This window comes from Patiria miniata, unplaced genomic scaffold, assembly GCF_015706575.1.
Source record: "Patiria miniata isolate m_02_andy unplaced genomic scaffold, ASM1570657v1 HiC_scaffold_22, whole genome shotgun sequence".
Taxonomy (NCBI): Eukaryota; Metazoa; Echinodermata; class Asteroidea; order Valvatida; family Asterinidae; genus Patiria; species Patiria miniata.
Window position 1 is genome coordinate 7,494,916 of NW_024037061.1, and position 21,416 is coordinate 7,516,331.

The window sequence follows — 21,416 nt, forward strand, 5'->3', positions numbered from 1 at the left end:
TTACGGAAGAAATAAAACTCGTGACAAGGATTATAGGGTCAGGTGTGTTTATTGAGAGCACCGACTAAAATCGCTTGACAGAGAGAGAGACAGTGAAAGAATGAAACTCTTGACAATTTGGTCGTAATCAGCAACCACTCAGATCAAATCCAACTGTTTCTTTGTTTTCTTAACGCCATTCATTAAATTCTTTTTTTTTCACAATAATGATGTCATTAAGGATGCATCATTGTTAACTGTTTTAAAGTAAATTACATATTTTTATTAAACGATATCTTGGATAATCGATCAGTGAATAAAAACATGCATTGTATGTGTACAATTTTAAGCAAACAAAAACCACACACATATTGAAAATAAAACAGTGTAACACATGAGATTTTGTTCATAGGTGGTTGACTACCAGTCCTAGAGTCTTGGTTACAGCATGGAGGTATAGAATAATATGTCTCCTAGTAGCGCGTATACTGTAGCCGGAGCGGACAAAATCATTAAGTTGAAGACGGAGAAGAAACTTTTACAGAAGAAATAAAACTCTTGACAAGGATTATAGGGTCAGGGTGTGTTTATTGAGAGCACCGACTAAAATCGCTTGACAGAGAGAGAGACAGTGAAAGAATGAAAGTGAGGACTGAGGGGGAGAGGGGCTGATTAAAGACAGGAATGGAACACAATGGATTATGTGTAACTTTAAGTGAATTAAACCAAGGACAGCAAATACTAAGAATTTGGGATGTGGTTTTATAGGTCTATGACCGAGCCCAGTGTGACCACACAAATGAAGACAGGGTGTTTCTGTGGACCACAAAGTAATTTAAAATAATCTTAAAGATGTCAACGGGTAATAAGTGGGGATAATGTAATTAAAGTTAATTGCAATTCTAAATGTGGGCTTACACCAGCAAATGCCAAGAGATAGTCTGGTATAAACAAAGGGTATTGTTTTCTATCATGTAAAATGTTAGCCTCTAAATCTTCAAACTCATTAGACAACTCAGGTCATTGAGGTTTACTTTCCAGTCAGTTTTGCATCCACCTGTTTCTTCGCTTTCTTAGCGCTCTTCCCTACGTTCTCGTAAGACGTGTCATCTTCCTTAGAAGCAGCCAGCAGAGCATTGAAGATGAATCGATATTGCGCCTAAAATATTAACATCAATGAAATAATTTCATGTTATGATAATTAAAAAATAATAACAATAATTTGGGAGGGATCATCTTTACTCGCAGCTGGTGTGCTGAATTGCAAAGGACGCGGCTGCAACGTGGTCGGGCCGCTGGCATGCAAAGGCGCCTATGGCTGCCGGCCACATCGACCCATATAGACCACGGAGCACAGCCTGAGATCGAAAGTGTTTGATTTTTCCGGAGGGAGGAAAACCGGAGGGTCCGGAGAAAAACCCTCGTGGCACAGAAGAGAACCAACGCACAACTCTACTCACATGCGATCCGTGGCCAGGATTCAAACCGTGGTCACCTTGGTGAGAGGCGAGCGCTTTACGCACAAGCCACCCATGCCACCCATGCCACCCATGTTATCAATCATAATAGACACAACTGATCGAGAATTGATAGTGTGAAAATGAAGCGCCCTCTATATGGACTAGATGCCACAGTTCTCCTTCTGTCAGATGTGATTTAGTCAACTGGAGCAATTCCACCTAGCTTCAAGTCTTTGCTTAGTTATCCGACATTTCAGGTATATTAATTAGGCCTACGTTTCGAACAAGAGGAAATCACCAGGTTAATTTACATCTTTATCATCCCATTCGTAAACAAAAACTTACCGGTGTTTGCACCATCTTGTTTCGTTTTTGTCTCATTCGATAGATGAAGCCAAGGACATCAACTTGTCTCTCTTGGCGCATCTGATCAAGCATGGAGTCCAGGGCGATGTAGGTTCCTGTGCGGCCAATGCCATTACTGTAAAATAAGAAACAGAAAACAAAGATAATTATTTCTCAGGAACAGTTGTTTCTTGTTATTTCCAGACATAGTCATACAGGCCTATTATGGTTTAACCATGGCGATCACGGCAATCATTATTTTCACATTTTGAAAAGCATCAAGCTAATTAAAAATGTGAATGATACTGAGTGCTCATAACCAAGGCTTTGAATGTTACATATTTTGTTGAATTCCAGAACAACAAACGTCAAATACTTGAACTAGGGAAAATAAGAACTTTTTATTAAGTAGTTTACTTATCGATTCACGAGTCGTTCGCAACACAGTTCCTATATATATACCTGCAATGCACAATGGTTTGTCCCACATTACGCGCTGCATTCACCCTACGTATGAAGCTGAGCAAAGTAGTCGGGTGCTCTGGTGCTTCCATGTCTCTCCAGGTGTTGAAGTGGAACTGGGTTACCAGACGATCATCTTTCTTACTGAAAAACTAAGACACAAATCAATAATATAACAAGAGCTTAATTTAATGCAGTCATATTTAATATACATAAACTTTTCAGGAGAAAACAGGTCTTCAACCAAACTCTCATAACGCAATTGGAGCTCGCTATTTCGAAACGCTTCTTATACATGTTCTAGGAATTGTTCTAACGCTTGATGGTAGCAGATAAAATAACCCCTACAATAGGGGAAACTTTGAGCATTAACTCGCAACGGAGAAAAGAAGCTCGTGTTGGCTAGTTGACAGCAAGTTGTCCATTGCATTTATGCCAATGGGGAGTTGTTAAAGCGAACTCCCAATGAGTAGCCCACCTTGTCTATCTGGAAAACTCGAACTGTGTAGTCTGGGAACACGTCTTCCTTGACGATGCTAACTGCGATGTCCAAAAACTGAGTAAATCCTGCAGTGTCCGGCCAATACTGATGACACTTGACCTTCAATGACAACATCATTTCAAAATGGAAAAGATACCATCAGTTTACATATGTAATTCATGCCACGACAACTTGACAAATTACAAAACTTAACTGATGCCTAAAGATCATTCAGGTTTCCTGATAAAGACCAACAGCAGTTCACACAACAGCACTGTAGAATTCTATCATACCAGCACAGCTTTTTTCCAAGTATTGTTTGCATCTGGAATGCCTTACCAGCCACCGTGGTTTCAGCTCAGTCACTGGAGATTTTCCAGACTAGCTTGAAACCTCTCACCCTCCGCTAGTTATGCCACAAGGGCATCGTTTTTACTTGCACCGAGTTCTTAATTAGTTTACTGCACTCTTCGTTAAAATTTGTTCCCGTGACCGAGCACTTTTGCACCCAAGTACGACAATACTCCACTATGGAGGGATGTACTCAATGGAAGAAGAAGAAGAAGAAGAAGAAAAAGAATGACAATTATTTTGCAGTAATTATACCCCACGTTACCTTGCCGTTTTCTACCGGATTGGTCAGCATGATGATCTTATCCACCTCCATCTGCCACACCATACGCCAGAAATCTCCTACCGTCGATTCGGTTGGTCCTTAATAGACAAACATTAAATAAAGTAATGGGGATTGTATTGGCCAATGGAATAAGCGCTTGTATCCTTGTAATTGCTGCAACCTTACCAAATGTTTCAAAATAAACAAGTTTTAGAACAAAATACAAGTATAATACATTTTTCAATACCTTGACTGGCAATATACCTGTTCTTCTCCAGGAAACCCTATAAAGAAAATTAGACTTGTTTAAAACCATTTCAATACAACGCAATACACATTTATTATGGTCAATGCAAGATGTGGTAGATGCTAAATATCGACGTTAGAATTGTATACAATCGTAGCACTGAGAGCAATGTTTAAGAAGAAAAGGAAACCGACTAATTTGGTATTAAAGGATTGTATAGTAATAACTTACATCAATGTAGCAAGCGTTTATGTAATCAGAATCAGGATCATTCTGCAACGGCTCCAACACGACACGAGAATGGTCATCTACGAACGACATTAACATTAACAATACACCGGTTTTAGATTAATGTGTCTTTAAATTGTAAACTGGTAGTATGTGGTCTGTATCGTATTCGGTTAAGCAGTACGTTAAGCCATCGAAATTAAAGAAATTTAACTGTTTAAGAACCAGGTTTTTAAGGCTGTATTGAAAATATTTTTCAAATCATATTTACGTTATTAGTCTTAGCCAACTAAAAGAACGGGCAGCATCACTAGGCACAGCCGTCCAGATATAAACTAATACTTACAGACAACGATGTCCGCATCACGATTCTTGGATTTATTTTGTGGTTTCAAAGCCACAGTCGCTGGACGTAACTGACCATCTGGAAGGGTCTGTAAACAGAGCAATCAGATGAAAATTAAAACCTATAGTTAAGAAATTATTCAGCTCAGCGATTCTTTCCTTATACTTCAGGTGGCCATTATTCCTGTAATTTTGTTTTGGATGTTTACGCGTTGTATTGCCTAGGCTTACATCCTTGTGTGACCTGGGGTTCGAATCTCGTTTGCATTGGGTTACCAGTTCTGAATGCTGACATTTACTAACGATGCCACAACGGACAGAGTTCACTCTCCCCATCATCAAGAATAAGTCTCACCACTGGTTCTTTTCAGAGCCACACTTCTTTACAGAAGAAATGTGTTCCTTAGTGTACCCGCAAACGTACCACTTTATTGATAGTAATTGTCACCTTTAAATGTACCAAAAAGGTTGGCATCTTTTGTTTGTTTTTCACTCACCTTGAAATCTGCAGGGAATCCATTTTGACCAGCCTGCTCCTTCTTGCGGATGTATTTTGTGAGCTCTTTAACGCGAACCGAAAGCTGACTGAACAGCTTTTGTATCAGTTGCTCTTGCACGTCCTCGTCCGCAGGTTGCGAGACGGATGGTATCGGATGAGGCTCGGGCATCGGTTTGCGTGCGACAGACTGTGCGTACACAGCAGAATCCGGAACCTCATACGTATCTTCGTCGGTAGCCTGTGGTTTCGGAGGAGGTTTAGGCTTCCGATTGCGTAGGTCGGACGGCGTGGAGGACTTCTCTGCACCCTCGTCTACGGATGTGTACGCAGCAGCTCCTGGTTGAAAAGTGGTAGGATTCGGATGAGATTTAAACTTCGATTCTCGTGAGGCTGCGTGTGTGGAAGACTTTACCACGTTGTCCACGTAGGCGTACTCGTAAGGTCCTAGGGAGGGTAAGGTAGTTTCATAATCATCCACGAACGCGTTCTCGGATGTTTGCGAGGTAAGCTGTTCCGGATGAGGTTGGGTAGTTCCGACGTTAGAGATCGGGCTCTGCACAGCGGGTTTGGTAGAAGATATCGCGACTACACCATCGACAAGGCTCATGTACGGGGCCGGTTCTGCAGTAGGTTCTGGAACCTGATAGGTAACATCTAAATAGGAAATATCAATCCAAATGTCAACTAATTTCTGCTGAGGTCCTTGCATGCTTAGCCACGCATTTACTTCGCAGATTTTTTAAATTGGAAAATTCTTTTGGTCCCTAAAGTCACGGCCAAGAATTGTCTTTGCAGCTTGAAAATTGAAAATTTTGACAGAAAACCCACCTGCTTCGAAAGTATTGATCTGTGGAAGAGAAGTATCTTCTTTGACGCCAGAAGGCTGGTTCTTTCGACGGCTTCTTCTGTAAATTATTTCAAAGGCTATCAAATCAAGCAAAAGTGCTGCCATCGTAAAATTTGGAAATATTTGAAATATGACTTGAGATTTGTAAGCGAAATTAAATCTTTTGCAATATTATTATTCCTTATTACTCTTCTGGAGAATAAAAGTTACGGTACTGTTAAATATCTACTCAACGACAAAGAGAAAACCAAAGTTTTTTTGGCAAATGATGTCAGTCTTTAAGCAATTATGAATAAGATTTACCTCTTATACAGCACAATGACGACACTTATAACCATGACAATAATGATTACAGCAGCTGCTACTGAGCCGCCTACCACTGCCAAGGATGAGCTAGTTTCATCGATTTGGGGCGCTATTATCAATATAGTATGGAGATAAGATATCAAATACGATTTCTTTGGTTTTGGTGGTCACGTGATTTAACAAAATTCTTGTATTTCAAAAGAAAATGCTCCTGACATTTCTTCACCGGAAACACACGTATACCAAACCATTCAAAAGAAACTGTTGTTGTAATGTCAGACATTCGGTAATTTGAAACAGCATGGTTCAATTAATTGCGTTGATAAACAATAATTACAGACTCTTGCCATTAAGCCTTGGATAGCCTAAGAGGGCCTAGATCTGTCAAGTAAACTGTTACTTTTTCATTTCAGGAAGCTTCATTGGTAAGATTTTGTAAGATCTGGTCATTCCAATACAACATTGGCAAGAAAATAAGGATTGCTGTAAGCACATATTTTGAGGGTACGCCTAATTAAAGTTGCTTGCAAAGGTATTTTGATAAACTTTTTACCTGCGAGGGTCATTTTCACTTGAGCCTGACTGTACGGTCCGGCTCCGGCAGTGGTGTTGGCAGCAACCTGAAAACTGTACTCAGTGAGCGGGGATAAACCCTGGATGGTCTCCGATTCCTGTGATGACACTGACTGAATGACTACTACAGATTCTGGGCCTACTTCAGTCAGTATGTACGTGTAGCCTGTGATGATACCACCTCGGCTTCCACAAGGTGGCTTACTCCAGGAAAAACTCAGGCTGGTTGACGTCACTGAGGTGGAAGTCACTTCAGTTGGGGCTTCAGTTGGCTCTGATATACCAAAAGAAAACTTTTCAAAGGTTACATGCATTGAACCAATGGCTTCCTTTTTGAACTACTTTTGTTGAAAATGTTGTAAAATTATTGAATTTTTGTTTATGGCACTGTGAATTTTAAGATTGATAATCGTTTTTTTACGAATATGATACATTACTAATGTCAAAATGTGTAAACCTTCGTACTAACTAGTTTGTGATAACATAATTGATCGATATATTTTTTGAAAGACGTTTGTTGTACATTTGGTGACAAGAACTAATTGCGCAAAATAAAATTTGTTCCATGTGACAAAAAATTGCCAGTTTTGATGATATACTAGCTCACTTCTTGTTTGCGAAAAGGTCACCTCAGGTCCCTTTACATCACCAGGGTATAACGGCCGAAAGTGAACTCTGTAGTTCAGTGGGAACTTTAAGTCAGTTATGAAATGGTAAGTCGTTTCTAGTATCGTTTCCTGAGATACACTGTTTCCACACTCATCTCTGGTTGTCAATTCGTAGCCAGAGGAGCAAGCATCTGGTTGCCAGGCAACAAACAGTTGATGAGGATCGCCTGACGTCACCTCAAGCCCAAGCACGCCATTTTCAGCTGATGAAATGATACAAAAATGACACAAAAATGTAAAACGCATCATTGGAAACAAGGAGAAAAATAATTCAAATAATTATCTCCTTGCATAAAATGCAAAACCGAAACATTTGAAAATTCTTGAACAGTCCGAGGATTTTGTTTTAGTAAGGATATTTTTTGCAGCATTTTAAATGAAAAACACCATAGCGTTATTTTATTCTTGATTACTTTCTTCCTTTCTAAATCTCTCTTACTTGTGCACTGGCAATTACTTCCAAAATTCGGTGCCTCACAACCTGGAGAAAGAAATTAAATGAAACAATAAATGTGAGCAGATTAAATAATGTGATCAAAACACGTTAAACATGAATTGTTTTTTACTTCAGTGGATAAATCACACGTAATTCAAAGATATTGGACCCATCAATGTAGGTGGGCGCGAACATCTGGGATTTGTTTTTTACACCTGCTTATCGACCGACGTGCTTGAAACTCAATTGTTCTTGAGTCTGGAGTGCTGAATGGTAACACATAGCAACCGATGAAAACTGGTCTGCAAATGAATGGATGTTTTCATCGGATGACGTCGGGCCGTTATTTCCAAACTGTGTCCACTGCCAAACCGTGACTTAACTATACTTAGGGCATGCCCAACTGTGTCAGCTCAGTTGGGCATAAACGCTACTTTCCTCTAGTAAGCCCGCCACCTATTGGCATACATTATTTGAACCAACGATATACACACTCACCATTGCTGCATTCTCCTGTATCTTTACTGCAGGCTCCTCCCGATGCACAGTGACATGTCTGCTTACAGTCGGCACCAAATATTCCTTCAGCACACTCTGAAGAAGAAAAAAAGGTACACTTTCAAAAAGACTTCTCCATACATCATTTTTAATACTTTGATAACAACTGAACTACTGCAAACAAATTACTGATAACAGCCAAACTACTGTACCTTGCATACAGTCAAGTCCCATGTAACCTGCAGCACACGAGCATCCATAAGGATCAGGAAGACAGAACAAACGCCCTCTGCAAGCCTCGTGGTGTGGATCAGTGCTACCGGGACACCTCTGATCAGCAGTCTTACCAAAGACATTACGGTCATGAGCTGCAAAACACGACACCAAGACGATTTTTTTAACTATTATAATATTTCAATTCTGGTAAACCCATATCTTTCCCAAAATGTTTCACAGTTAGTAGGCCCTTAAGTTTTTTTTCCTCAGGGGCTAACAGATGATCAAAAAAGAAGGGAAACTGAAGGGACCTTATATTTCAAACCCCTCAGTAGGCTACCACAATGGTATTCAATTGTTCACTGTTTATGTTACTGAGGGAGTGGTCCCAACTCAGCTGATTTTAAACACATTAACTGACTGACAACTCTTAACCTTGCTCGCAATTGTCTCCACTGAACCCTGGAGCACAGATACAGGTACCAGACTCATCATCACATACACCGCCATTGTAGCATCGACGACAGGTTTTCAGACATGATGGTGGACCCCAATGTCCAGGAAGACAATCTAGTATTGAAGAGAATGAAAGCCTTTCACATTTCGAATGTTTGTTGATTGACTTGTATATAAATAGTGAACAAACAAGCCCAAAATCGTTCATTCAAGCACAAGTATAGTGATGGTAAAATCTCTGACAAACCTCCAACTATGAGCCTCATGATTCCGTGTTGTTGTTCATCTTCTTGATCCACAACAAAGCAGCTGTATATTCCTTCATCCTCCTTAGCGACATTCGGAATCGATACACTCAGGAGGTTGTTCCAAGGTTCGATGACATCGCTGCCACTACGCCTCCATCTGTAGTCTTCGCCAGCGGCGTCACCAGACTTTTCAGTCTGGGGGGGGGGGCACAGGGGGGGGGGGCACCAGCATTTGATGGGGGGCACTTAGGTGGATACGGATCGCCGTCCTGGGGGAGGGGTCTAAAGGGAGGGGGTGCCCCCCTCCCCTTTGGAAAATTTTCGCATACGGAGGATGGGCTAGATGCAAAATGGTGCCACATTTGATGCTAAATTCGATCTGAAGATATCTCCAGAAATTGCTATTTAACCAACTCAGATGATGGGAGTTGAATATAACAAAATATATATATATTTTTTTACCAACCCAAATCTCAGATGGGGGGGCACTCGGGGGGGCACTAGGTTTTCCAGGGGGGGGCACGTGCCCCCCCTGGCCCCCCCTTGGCGACGCCACTGGTCTTCGCTCGGTGAGCTTGCATTCTGCATTTCCATTACTACAGAGTCTCCAATACTTGCTGTTTGTGTTCGCACAACGGAACGTATATGAACGGTGCTTTCTAAGATGAAATCAAAGATATCTGTCAACACCTTAAGGCAAGAGTATATCTACCACACATTTCCCCAATTTTTTTTCGTTTTTGCACATACTATACCAAAATTCAGCAAATTTGGCAATTTCAGTTAAAATCAATTTTGTAAAAAAAAAAGCTGCCAAAAATGTTACTATATTAAACAAATTTGTTTATGCTCTATCGAAGAACAGTGACTCTGACTGAACAGGGATACTTTCATACTGAATATTCACAAAACACACAAATAATCTCACCATCTTTGGGGAGAATGATGGTCTGTATCCTAGTGGTCAAGCTATTTCTGGTCGCCTCTGCGTAGAAGACACCCGTCCTATCAAGTCCTCCCTCCTCTGGTAAGCTAAGCAATCTAACTCCACATCCCAAGGATGAATCGACAATCTCGCCTGAGCCTGAAGGAGGCCAGGCGATCCTCCTGTTGAGACTTGACGACCAAATGAGACATTAGATGTAATCTCCTCAGGACCTCGGTACACTGCAATGACGGAATCGTTGTCTCCAGTTGGACCAAGAAGAGAGGGGTTGTCAACTACAGTAAAATCCACACCGTCAACTGTAAAAGAAAACATTGGAACTCCTCCTCTGTTTTTCATAATGATTATTTCTTTTGGAGGTCTTCACTTTAGAGGTTTGAATCCCTGGGTGTGATTTGTTTTCAAAATATCACAAGGAACAAACAAGGTTTTTTAACCAAACGTCTTGGATTAAAGTCCCTTATCCAAAATAATGGATCGCTCCACATTTGGTCAAAAGCCCCACCCTCTTCAAACGTTGGCAAACAGCACTTGCATCTCCCTAACAGCAGCGTAGCCAGCATTTTCACCCGGGGGGGGGGGGTGTTCACCGTCACCGTCACCCGGCCATCCTGATTGTTGGCTTTTGTGGGGAAAATTAGCTGCTCTTCCCGTTTGAATGCGCAGCTGCAGGGCCTGAAAAATTTGACATGTGAAAGCAGGCACTCGTGCACAAAACAATTGCAGTACACCATGAATACATTGCAATACCACTAAACACTTGGTAATATGTCTACTTTGAACATACAATTCATACATTGTTGTATTGAGCTAGCTTGGCAATTGCCATGGAGCGTCGCATGACAATTTTTTTTCTCTGTGCGTGCTACACGGGGATATATTTTTCAACCTGTGAAGAGATGGAATGCTTGAAGTTTTTCCCAATAGCCTGAAAACTGGCATCCCTGTAAATGGAACATTGTACTTTCAGGATTTGAACACATCTTGGACATTCAGCATAACCCAACCACGGTCTTGTAAAAAAATTACTTTTGTCTAAGCAAGCTTTCTTCATTCATATCAATTTACCTTCTTTCTTGAAATCACATGTAGCTACTGTCACTTCGCATAGTCCAAGCGTCGCAATTCTAGGGATATCGACGCTAACATAGCGGGCAAGTACGGGCGGATCGCAAGTAAACTCTGCGAAGACGGATGAAGCTTGGACTTGTCGACCACACACTACATTCTCGGTATAATTATCGCTTAGCCCAGCACGTACAACAGCATCCTGGAAATTAGATCCTGGGTTGAGAAGTGATCAAAATTTGGGACGCACCCACAATTAAAAATTGTTCTAATCCTATAAATTCAGGGCGTTGTTCATCAAATTGTTTGTAATCTAATCATTTTGATATGACTTTACCTTTGGAATTTATATATAGGGGGAGTCAGGTTGGCGTAGCGGTACTTTCCTCGCCTTCCACCGCTGTGACCCGGGTTCGAATCCCGCCCGGGCCAATATGTGGATTGGGTTTTCAGTCCCTACCTGATTCCGTAGGTTTTCCTCAGAATATTCTTCTGGGCTTTTCCTCCCACCTCTAAAACTGTAATTTCTTCTCATTGTCTTCTCTCTACAGGTTTCTTCAGGCTTTCGGGCTACAGTGCCTAGGGCACTTTTGAGGGATCCTTGGTTTCATTACCAGAAAGAAATAAAATAAATAAATAAATAAATATAATCATTCTTACATTAAATGACTGCAGCAAAATTTAAATGTAATTGGTCAGACAAAAATAAACTCAAATAACATTTGGCAAAAAAAAAAATCTTCCCAGTTTAAAAGGTCCACAATAACCTTTTGTTTATCGCAGCAACTATAATTGCATGTTTGATGACAAAAGAAACCAACAAAATGTTTTCTGATCTTTTTCATTATCCAATTGACTATGGATTCTTAAAATACATACACCTATTAATGTAAAGAGGTTATCATCATCTTACCCTGTGTAGAGCTCCAAACTCTGATTTGTCCCAGACACTGACTTGACTCGAGATCCACCATCCACCATGGGTTCATTTCGAAAACTTGAAATTAAACGTAAACAATTTACTTAACCGTTCAGTCGCAAACATGTTGAACCTTTTTTTTTAGGATCCCCCCCTTGGACACTACCTGTTAGGCGAGAAAAAAAATTCCTAGCTACCAATATATTCCATTGGTTTTAATTAAAGACATGTGTATGTGGAAATATGATTTGTAGGAAATCCACCAATCTCAGTTTCGAATTCTCTGTCTGTAGCACTTTCATGAAACACTGACACCTTGACTTTCTAAAGCTTTATGCAAATCAAAATTTTAAACTAAAATGTATTTGCAATTTAATAATATTTTTATTTAGGTACTTTGTCTCTTTAATAATGAATATATGACGGGTGTATTTGCAGGAAAAATGTCCCTCGAGAATGAACTGAAGTGTGCATTGTGTAATTGGACTAAGATGACTTACTGGTGAGGCTGCAATAAGGTTCTATTGGAAGACTGTCCAATGCTCTATCAGCAACGAACCTACCGTCTGTGGAGCTTTGACTACTGGGTTTATCGGTTAAGTTTAGGGCTGCATGAAAAATTACAAGGGAGGAAAAAAATGAAAGTTGGATGTACATGTAACACACTACGATGCAACCACTTATTCTTAGGATAGAAAACACAGATCCAACTTACTTTAAAAGTATAATCAGAGGTTTTTTTTAACGTAACATGAAATTATGTCGGTCTAGTTCTCGAGCAACACCCAATAATAAAATTTACATCTGCCCAAAGCAAAATGCCATCTTACAAAATACTGAACGTTTTTTTATTGTAAGTTCTCAGACAGCAATAAAATTACATCGGTGATGCAAATTTCCATCTTATATTTTTCCTGTTATATTTGCCCTGTTAATCAGACCACGCTGACACCAAAATTTCCTTCATTTAACATTTTAATACCAGAGTACAATGCTTTAAGGAAAAGAATATCTAAAATGACAAATGAAAATTTATTTGGAAAACTGTAATTTAACAATTTGCATTACGCCAAACTGTACCTGCTGGATGGAGTTCACACGGCCATACCATTACTTCAGCCAGTGAAAGCCAGGTTTCTCTAGGAATATTGACGCTAACATACCGAGCAGGTCTGTAGGGATCACATGTGAATTCAATCCAATCATTGATTAACGCTTGATACAGGGTTACTGGTGAACCACACGTCGGGTTATCAAGATGTGCATCTCTCAGGCCAGCACGCACAACAGCACCTTGCAAACGTAATCTATAGTCGTCTGGAATCAAGGAGCGAAATTGATGAGAGATATGAAAGTTTGCATTTAGCTGGATCACTGCTGAGGTTTTTCTTCACTGTGCAGTTTGAGAAACTTATTTCAGGCCTACTGAGTGCAGTGATGTTTTTGTCAGTTTTCATTTGGCTGAAACAAACACTTTGTCTGAAAATAAGCTCAGGCAAAGCGGAACTGATTTGATTGTCTCTCAAACCACTCCTACCATTGCAATTTATTATAAAGTGATGAGAAACTTACGTTCAAGATGATATGGATTCCTGATGGCAATTTTCCCAATGCAGTGATCAGAAGTCAGGTCTATCTTCCACCAGGGATTCAGGTCTTGATCTGAAAGAAAAAAGTCAAATAACAGATCAGTACAAAGTATAATGGCAAAAACAATATCTTTTTTTACGAAAAGTTGTTTTTTAGGTTAATGCAAAGTTATGGAAATAGAGGTGACGCTATGAACGTTAATTAGCTTAACCCTAACGTCACCCAAAGCTACAAAATACTACTGAGTAGTAACCTGAAGTGTGCCCAAAACATTAAAACACTCTCTGTTCAGAAAGTGCACTATATCAATGAAATCTCATAACTATGATTGAGTTTTTCAATGATAGAGGGCATCAAACAAATCTATTCTTCAGACTAGCTCGATAGTTTTTGGATGGTAAAATTGCTTGAATCAGCCTGGTACATTTTCTGCTTGAATTAGGCAATATCGAATGGAGGTCGGTGATCAGACTTACCTGTATGACTACAGTGGGCGGCATCATAGCTGTACAGTAAAGATCCATCAACAGCTCCTGAAGCATACCAAGTACCGGAACTATTAGAATAATCGGAGCTCTGACTGCTTGGGAGACCAGACAAATGCAGGGCTGCAAGAATAATAGAAAAGAACGACAGTGAAATCATTCATGCTGTGCAATAAACCTCTTTTAATGAAATAGGTCGTACAATTATGTAATGTTGGGCACGATATTTGGCAATAATACAAAAATCAATCAAACTGACATTGCCAGATGATAAGAAAGATAGTTAAAGGTTGTGTTTTGATTATCGACAAAGTACTTTAATAATGCCACTTGTTTGTCCTGTGCGATGGGTAAAAGATATTTATTTTGTGACTTCAACATCATGAAGTTCCTCTCAAATTCCTCCAGATGATGATTCTTTGCACACAAATAAACCATCATCTATGCCGTTCTGAGCACATATCACTGCACTCTCACAAATGCCCCCTTCAATGGCGAAAGCATTGTGCTATAGCTATTGTTCAGGCAATCCATTATGGGACAGATTGCTTGCACAGTGGCTTCTCCATAGAAGGGGGCCTCTGTGTTTGGATAGGAATGTAGGTTCAATGACCATTTATTCATAACTGAATTATAATTATTATCTTTTATAAGATTGAATTTTTGCGTCGGGGTGATATAAATCAAATTAGGTTTTTGCCCTTCACCGACGTTTGAACACTGTATACTCAGTGTGTTACCTCCCGAGTGAAAGTTGAAACCACACTTACCATTCGACCACAGTGTTCAAACGTCGGTGGAGGGCAAAAACCTAATTGAGTGGTCGGGCACAACCCGACCACTCTTTGGATTTGTTGCGATTAATCTTTCTTTCTTTCTTTCTTTCTTTTTTTTTCCGGACAATACTTCTCCGCGGGTTTTCTCTTAAACGGTATATGGTATGAACTTGTAACTTTCAATATATATCGACCCTCATCCAAAGTGGTGCATATTACTCTGACGTCATGATTACGTCATCAGGTGTCAAATTACTAGTGATTTTATCTGAAAAAGTGACCAATTACTTTCACCTATAACTCTTGAACTAAACAATCAATGATGTTTGTATTCTGTAATCAGATAGACCATTAATCGCTTAACATTTTTTGTCACGTACGTGAACTCGCTTGACCTTTACTTCCGGGTCTACCGGAAGGTCAAAGTTAGGTGAATTCAAAATGAAGACGTTAGCCTGACATCAAAACAAAGCAACATTTCTTCCAAACGGTTCACGGCATGATCACAAAACCTTGTGTGAACTTGTATCATGTTACAAAGATGTTATAAATTTTGTTACGTCATCATGACGTCATCAGGTATCAAATTACAAGCGATTTAAGGACAAATTTTGACCAAATAGTTTGCGTTATATCTTTTGAACTAAATAGAGTATCGTGTTCGTTTTTACGTGAGGTTGTAGACTATGCCGTGAGAAACATTTCTTGTTCCCGGACACAAAACCGCTTGACCTTTACTTCCGGTGTTACCGGAAGTGCAATAAAAACTGAATATAACTCAAAAGCGGAAACATTTTACCACAGACATATATATTATGCAAGTGTTTAGTGAGAAATGCAAGTCATAAAAAACAGTGTGATGACGTCATTCATCCGAAAGGGCGCCACTAGCGGCACATAAAATAGTGTTTATTTTCTTTAATCTTAAGACCATCGGTTCCAATTTTACCAAATCGCCCCTTGATATTCTTTGATTAACCACAGATAACTTGGCAAGGTTTCAAATTCATGACGTCTTCAGACCGGAAGTTACGTCTATGAGAATTTGAAAACGATGATATTATAAATTGAATGCTATCATTTGATCCATGTCGTATATCTTCGTAGCCCAAATAGCGATATCCATAAAAATGTGAATCTTTTGCTTCCAAATACTAGTGACGTCATCAAACCGGAAGTTAGGCGTTATAAATACATACAATTATATTTTTCATATTTCCGTACGTTAATTATCTTCACAATAAACATTTATCCACTCCGAACTAAATCAGTTTTCACTTCCCGTTTTTTTTTTAAATAATGACGTCATCAACCCAGAAATAACTCGTATGTGTACATAAAATGTTTACGGAAATTTATCACACCGTTTAAAGATGCATTTTTTTAAGCAAAATAATTCATTGTGATGAAAAGGATTTAATTTCGTGATCCTTTGTTATTGCATAAACATATTCATAACTTAACTCGGCAGTTTTTTATGAAAAAAATTGCCTGCCCGACCACTCTGCGTTTGTAACAACAAACGCGAACCTCTAGTTTGATTTATATCACCCCGACGCAAAAATTCAATCTTATAATAGTTAATGCGGTACCCGCTGCTATGTACATCAGATTCGAACCAGCCAACCGATCCCGTTAGCTCGGTGGTCGAGTGGTAAGACATCTGCACTAGAAAGCAGGAGGTCGTGGGTTCGAGTTCCACCCGAGTGATTTTTCCAACTTTCACTCGGGAGGTGACACACTGAGTACACAGTGTTTTCAAACGTCGGTGAAGGGCAAAAACCTAATTTGAATTATTATCTTTACCCACCTGTTGGTGCATCAGTCTGGATCGTATCCATGGTAACCTCCTCAATCATGACTTCAAGTAACTGAACTACGATATTTGAACTGCTACCACGGATATCCACGCTGACGTATCGTGCAGTGACGTAGGGGTCTGGTAGGAAATCAACAACCGCTCCATCTACAGCTTGATCCATTCGAACCCGTCCTACCTCTGGGTTATGTAGGTGATTGGAGCTCAAACCAGCACGAATGACATTATCCTCCAATCGGTAACCTGCAACAATAGCAACAAACCAAAATCATTCAAATTGTAGGGAATTTGATTGTACATTTTGAAGCAGCAATGATAGTTAGGCGAACACATTTTGTGACAATTTTAACATAATAGCTTTCCACTGCCAATTTCGCAAAGTGTCCATTCACTTCTGAAAATTAGTCGTTTTCGTCTGAACTGAAGTAGAATGAACGTCTTCGATCCCTTTCCAATTCAACGAAAAATCAATCTTTTTTTATATTGTTTGTGCAATGTGCATTTGATTTTGAGAAACAGGCATCCAATAACCTTATCTGTACATCCAATTACGAAAGCATACCATTTTTTTCAGCTGAGCTCGGGTATACGATTTTGCGCATTGCGCATATGCAAACAAAAGTTAGTTTAATCGTTCATTCAAAATAGAATGTTGTCAGTGTGCCATCATTCTACAGCTTATTCAACATGTTATAAATCTCGCTGGAATAAAATGAGAGGTTATTTCTTCATACGACTTTCGATTCCCATCAATCTGTATGTAATGTCCGCACGAGTACGAGTCGTTCGAAGCTGTCTTATAGGTGCATTTTAGAATGGAAAAAAAGAATAAAAGTCACATGTCTCAAGACACTATTGTTGATTGGTTGCTTGATAATTTCGACCTCAATTTGATGTTCCTCCTTTCATCTACATGCATTTCCATAGGCTTTTCCAGGCCAATTTCACCAAGTTTTCCTTCATTAACGCCTGGCTCATTCCATTTAGCTTGAAATTGAAAGATCACTCAGACCGTCATTCGACAACTAAAAAGATTCATCAATTTCACCATCCGCGCATTCACTTTTCTTTTCGCTTCACACAAATTAGAGGTATCGTATTGTTCATTTACTTTTGTCTGAATCAGCAATAAAGGGTTGATCGGGCATCTATTGTCATTAATGGGTAAATTTCACAGTTTTTTCAAGCATCTTTAAAGACTTCCTGCATGTCCGTCTTCCCGTAAAATTCTGAATGATCCCAGAACCGTAAATTATATCTGACGTCTCCAATCTATAGATGCACCTCTCTTTCTTGACTTGAATCAAAAATGAACCTACAGGAGTGGGAATGTGATAATCAGAAGTGGACCCCCCCCCCCCCAACAAAAAATGAGAAATTACCCAAGAGAAGTGTTCCCCGATGGTATTTACATAAAATTAATTAATGAAAAAGATTCCTCAACTCGGCTGTTTGAAGACATTACACTCAACTCTCAACTTTAAAAGAGTGAAAATTCACTCCATTCGAGTGAAGAATCACTCTCACAGTCGTAAACTAGGGACTAGACGTTTTAGAGTGAAATTTCTTCTTGTAAAGATCGAGTTTTCACTCGAGCTTCGTCTGAAGTGGTTCTTTTTCAGACTTTTTCAATCAAACATGAGAGTGATTGTCACTCTAAAACGTCTTTTCTCTAATTTCACTCTTTGGAATTTAGAGAGAAGGTTAAACATATAAAGAAAGGGTATTTATTAATCCGATTGGACATAAACGAGATGCGCTTGTACCGAAAATGAAAGTATTCAGAACGATTCCCGAAATCTTGGCGGAATGGAATAAACTCTGTATCCAAATGCATTAAAACTTTGCGAAATCGGCCGAGAAAGACTATAGTTTAAGGTGGAATTAACTCCTTAACAAGGAATTGGGATTTGTTTGTGGGCGAGTTTAAAGATAGGAATTCAATGCTAGAAGAGAATGCCTATCTATTAGCTTATAAAATATTGCCTTTCCTTTGGTTTGTTTGTTTGTTTGTTTGTTTGTTTGTGTTTTATATTTTCAACAACTGGATGCAGAGTATGCATGCTCTGTCATCTGATCAAATGTTTTCATGAGGCTCCTACTATGGATAGGCCAGGAAAAATTAATGTGCGATACTACTGGTACATGACCACTCATCCAGGAAAAACAATTATGAAGAGTATACTAGCCCAGTCTGTTTCTGTTAACCAGAGTGATTTTTCTCAAGCAGTAGACAGCTCCCAGGTCCACTTTCCACCATGGGTTCGTATATTGCTCTGGGGTGGCATACCCTGCGTGAATGAAAAAGAAATAGGCCTGGTGTGATAATTAGGCCCCCCAAAAAAGTCTCCGGTTTCTGGTATGCGCGCGCGTCGCCGTAGCCATGCGCGTCGGCAAAATGAAAAAGTTTTTTTTTCAATGAAAGATGATGTCTCAAAACCGCCAAACTCACTGGTTTGACTGGAATCCTGCTGCTGCACAATTGATACGTGTTTTTAGATTGGGTTATGGTCAAGAATAAGCTTTATGTGGCCTCTCGGGACTTCCATATATTTGCACTAAGTTTAGTCGGGCACCATTTGCAGTCATCAGCCGACACTTGAAGCAAAAAAATCAGGTAAAAAAAAAAAAAAAAGCCGCGTCGCCGCACCACTTTTTGGGCAAGCTCCATACCAGAAACCGGAGACTTTTTTTTTGGCCTTAGTAGTTCTTTTATGATTGTGTTCAGCAGTGTAGCTGTGTGATTGAAGAAATGGAATTATTTTGATATAAGATGAGTTACTTTTATTTCTGTGTATAGGCCTAGGCCTATTCAATTTACCAGTATAATGATTTTCTTCAAGCAGTAAACTGTCCATCATGGATCCGCAAGTTCTTTCTCTATTCTGTATAAGTGCAAATGAATGGAATTTATTGCCCTGGTTACCCAGTAGTTCTCCATGAACGTAACACGCTGCAATGTTTAGTTAAGCAAATTAGGCTGATGACGTTTCAAAATGGAATAAAATTTGAACTTAATCCCACTTGGACATTGAAATTTTTTAACCAAATCGTTATACTTTTAATGAGTTATTGAAAGCGCAATATTTTAAAAGATACTGTGAGTCCCATGTATTTTCTCTTTCTTTGAGGTTACTGCTGTAAATCTGCTGATAGGATAGGATGGTTCCTTTCGAGAGACGATTACACTATACCCGTGTGAGCCAAGGTTCCAATGTCTCGATCCACAGCCTTCGAGGCTTCGGCATCTGGTGCCGTAGAACTCTGACTCGTTGTAATTCCGGGGCCACGCAGATCAAGAGAAAGTCCTGCAGTGTTAAGATTAATAATCACAACATTTAAAAAGTGGGCCAATATACATATATAACCAAAACAGGTGGTAAACTTCATACCTGACTTTCCAAGGAAAAGAAAAGACATAATGGTTTCTTATACTATTAGTCTTAGTTGTACGTGGTCTTCACTATAGTCATCGTTCCTTGCAGCCAAAGCCTAAGGCCTTTACGAGGGTATAGTATTCCCAGTAACATAATTATGCCTATAACAAAATGCATATAACAATGGAGCTTTAATGTGTAATCTTTACAGTGCACGTAATTCATGAAGGTCAACATGTACTTAGGTTTATATGTAGGCCTACATGGATTGAGCACGAAACCGCCAACTTCCTGGTAGGCCCTATGCCTACTTGTCTCAACTCAAACTGACTAATTTACCCCACCTTCCTTGAGGCTGAAGGCAACGAAGACGACCAGGAATGTGCCAAGATGATCCCTGGCCATCATGGTTACATCTCCCAGTGACAGATGAAGATAATCCCAATCAAAATGGAAAGAACCACGCTGTGCTTCACAGTCATACGTTCGATATTGCCCCAAATGACTTGTAATCCGCCTTGCATTAACACAACACTCATCGGCCAGGTTCTAGTGCTGAATATCCCATTCATGCATCAATGAACAAACTATTAAGACCGACTCTGGGATTTTCCAAATCGAAATAATACCAGTGGAATAATAAACACGCAGCCACGCTTACCAGCAAAGTCATATTTTGTTCAACGTTCAACTTCCTCAATCGTAGCTTACTCCATCACTAATTCCATAGGCCTACACGTGTTTTTTTTTGTCATTATAAATAGTGATTGTGTGAACAAATAGGCCCACAACGATAATAGAACTAAATGTACGCTCTTATAATTCATAGAGACTTTGTGTTTTGGGTACATTTCAGTAATTCCCTTTCCATGCATGGAAACGAAGCAACTGTGATAGGCCTACACATCGATTCGGAGCTTTCGAAAATCACACGCAGCGGCCCCTCAAAAGAAAAGTATGTTAGACATTCTGTTGTACTTGACTTGTAAATGGAAAACCCATTCACTGTTGCATTTCTTTTAACGTTAAAATTTCAACTGATCACTTGGCTTCTGTAAAAGTTGGAAAAACAAAAGTTAAATTTCCGTTCTGTATGGTTTCACCCGCACATATCCTGTGCATGCATTTTCCAGCTATGTTCTTCAGGCCTCTGCTTCTGCTTACACCCTATAAACACGCAGGCGTAGTGCTGGCAACAAGAACTATAGTTTAGAGGGTGAGCGCGGTATAAGAGGTCTTTGACATCCAAGGTTAAAGCCAAAAAAGTCTCCGGTTTCTGGTATGGAGCTTGCCAAAAAAGTGGTGCGGCGGCGCAGCTTTTTTTTTATACTTTTTTTTTTTTTTTTGATTCAAATGTCGGCTGATGACTGCAAATGGTGCCCGACTAAGCTATGTGGGAGTCCAGAGAGGCCACATAAAGCTTATTCTCGATCATAACCCCATCTAAAAAAAAACACGTTAAAATTGTGCAGCAGCAGGATTCCAGTCAAACCAGTGAGTTTGGCGGTTTTGAGACATCATCTTTA

The 21,416-nt window shown here is 39.7% G+C and overlaps 1 protein-coding gene across 1 annotated transcript; it reads right to left on the reverse strand.

The window, feature by feature from the left end:
* Positions 1 to 452: 452 nt before the first annotated feature.
* Positions 453 to 20,444, reverse strand: LOC119729994. The gene is given in 31 exon segments (XM_038202785.1): positions 453 to 1,138; positions 1,785 to 1,920; positions 2,247 to 2,398; positions 2,725 to 2,847; positions 3,344 to 3,441; positions 3,591 to 3,627; positions 3,822 to 3,898; positions 4,165 to 4,252; positions 4,661 to 5,316; positions 5,491 to 5,567; positions 5,813 to 5,924; positions 6,369 to 6,662; positions 6,996 to 7,259; positions 7,496 to 7,537; positions 7,991 to 8,086; positions 8,203 to 8,358; positions 8,642 to 8,776; positions 8,910 to 9,074; positions 9,462 to 9,569; positions 9,839 to 10,003; positions 10,006 to 10,155; positions 10,925 to 11,140; positions 11,838 to 11,921; positions 12,344 to 12,451; positions 12,924 to 13,160; positions 13,416 to 13,505; positions 13,910 to 14,041; positions 16,505 to 16,756; positions 18,703 to 18,804; positions 19,708 to 19,821; positions 20,235 to 20,444. Coding segments are annotated over 31 exon segments (4,659 nt in total). The 5' UTR covers positions 20,299 to 20,444; the 3' UTR covers positions 453 to 1,009.
* Between the last annotated feature and the right edge of the window lie 972 nt (positions 20,445 to 21,416).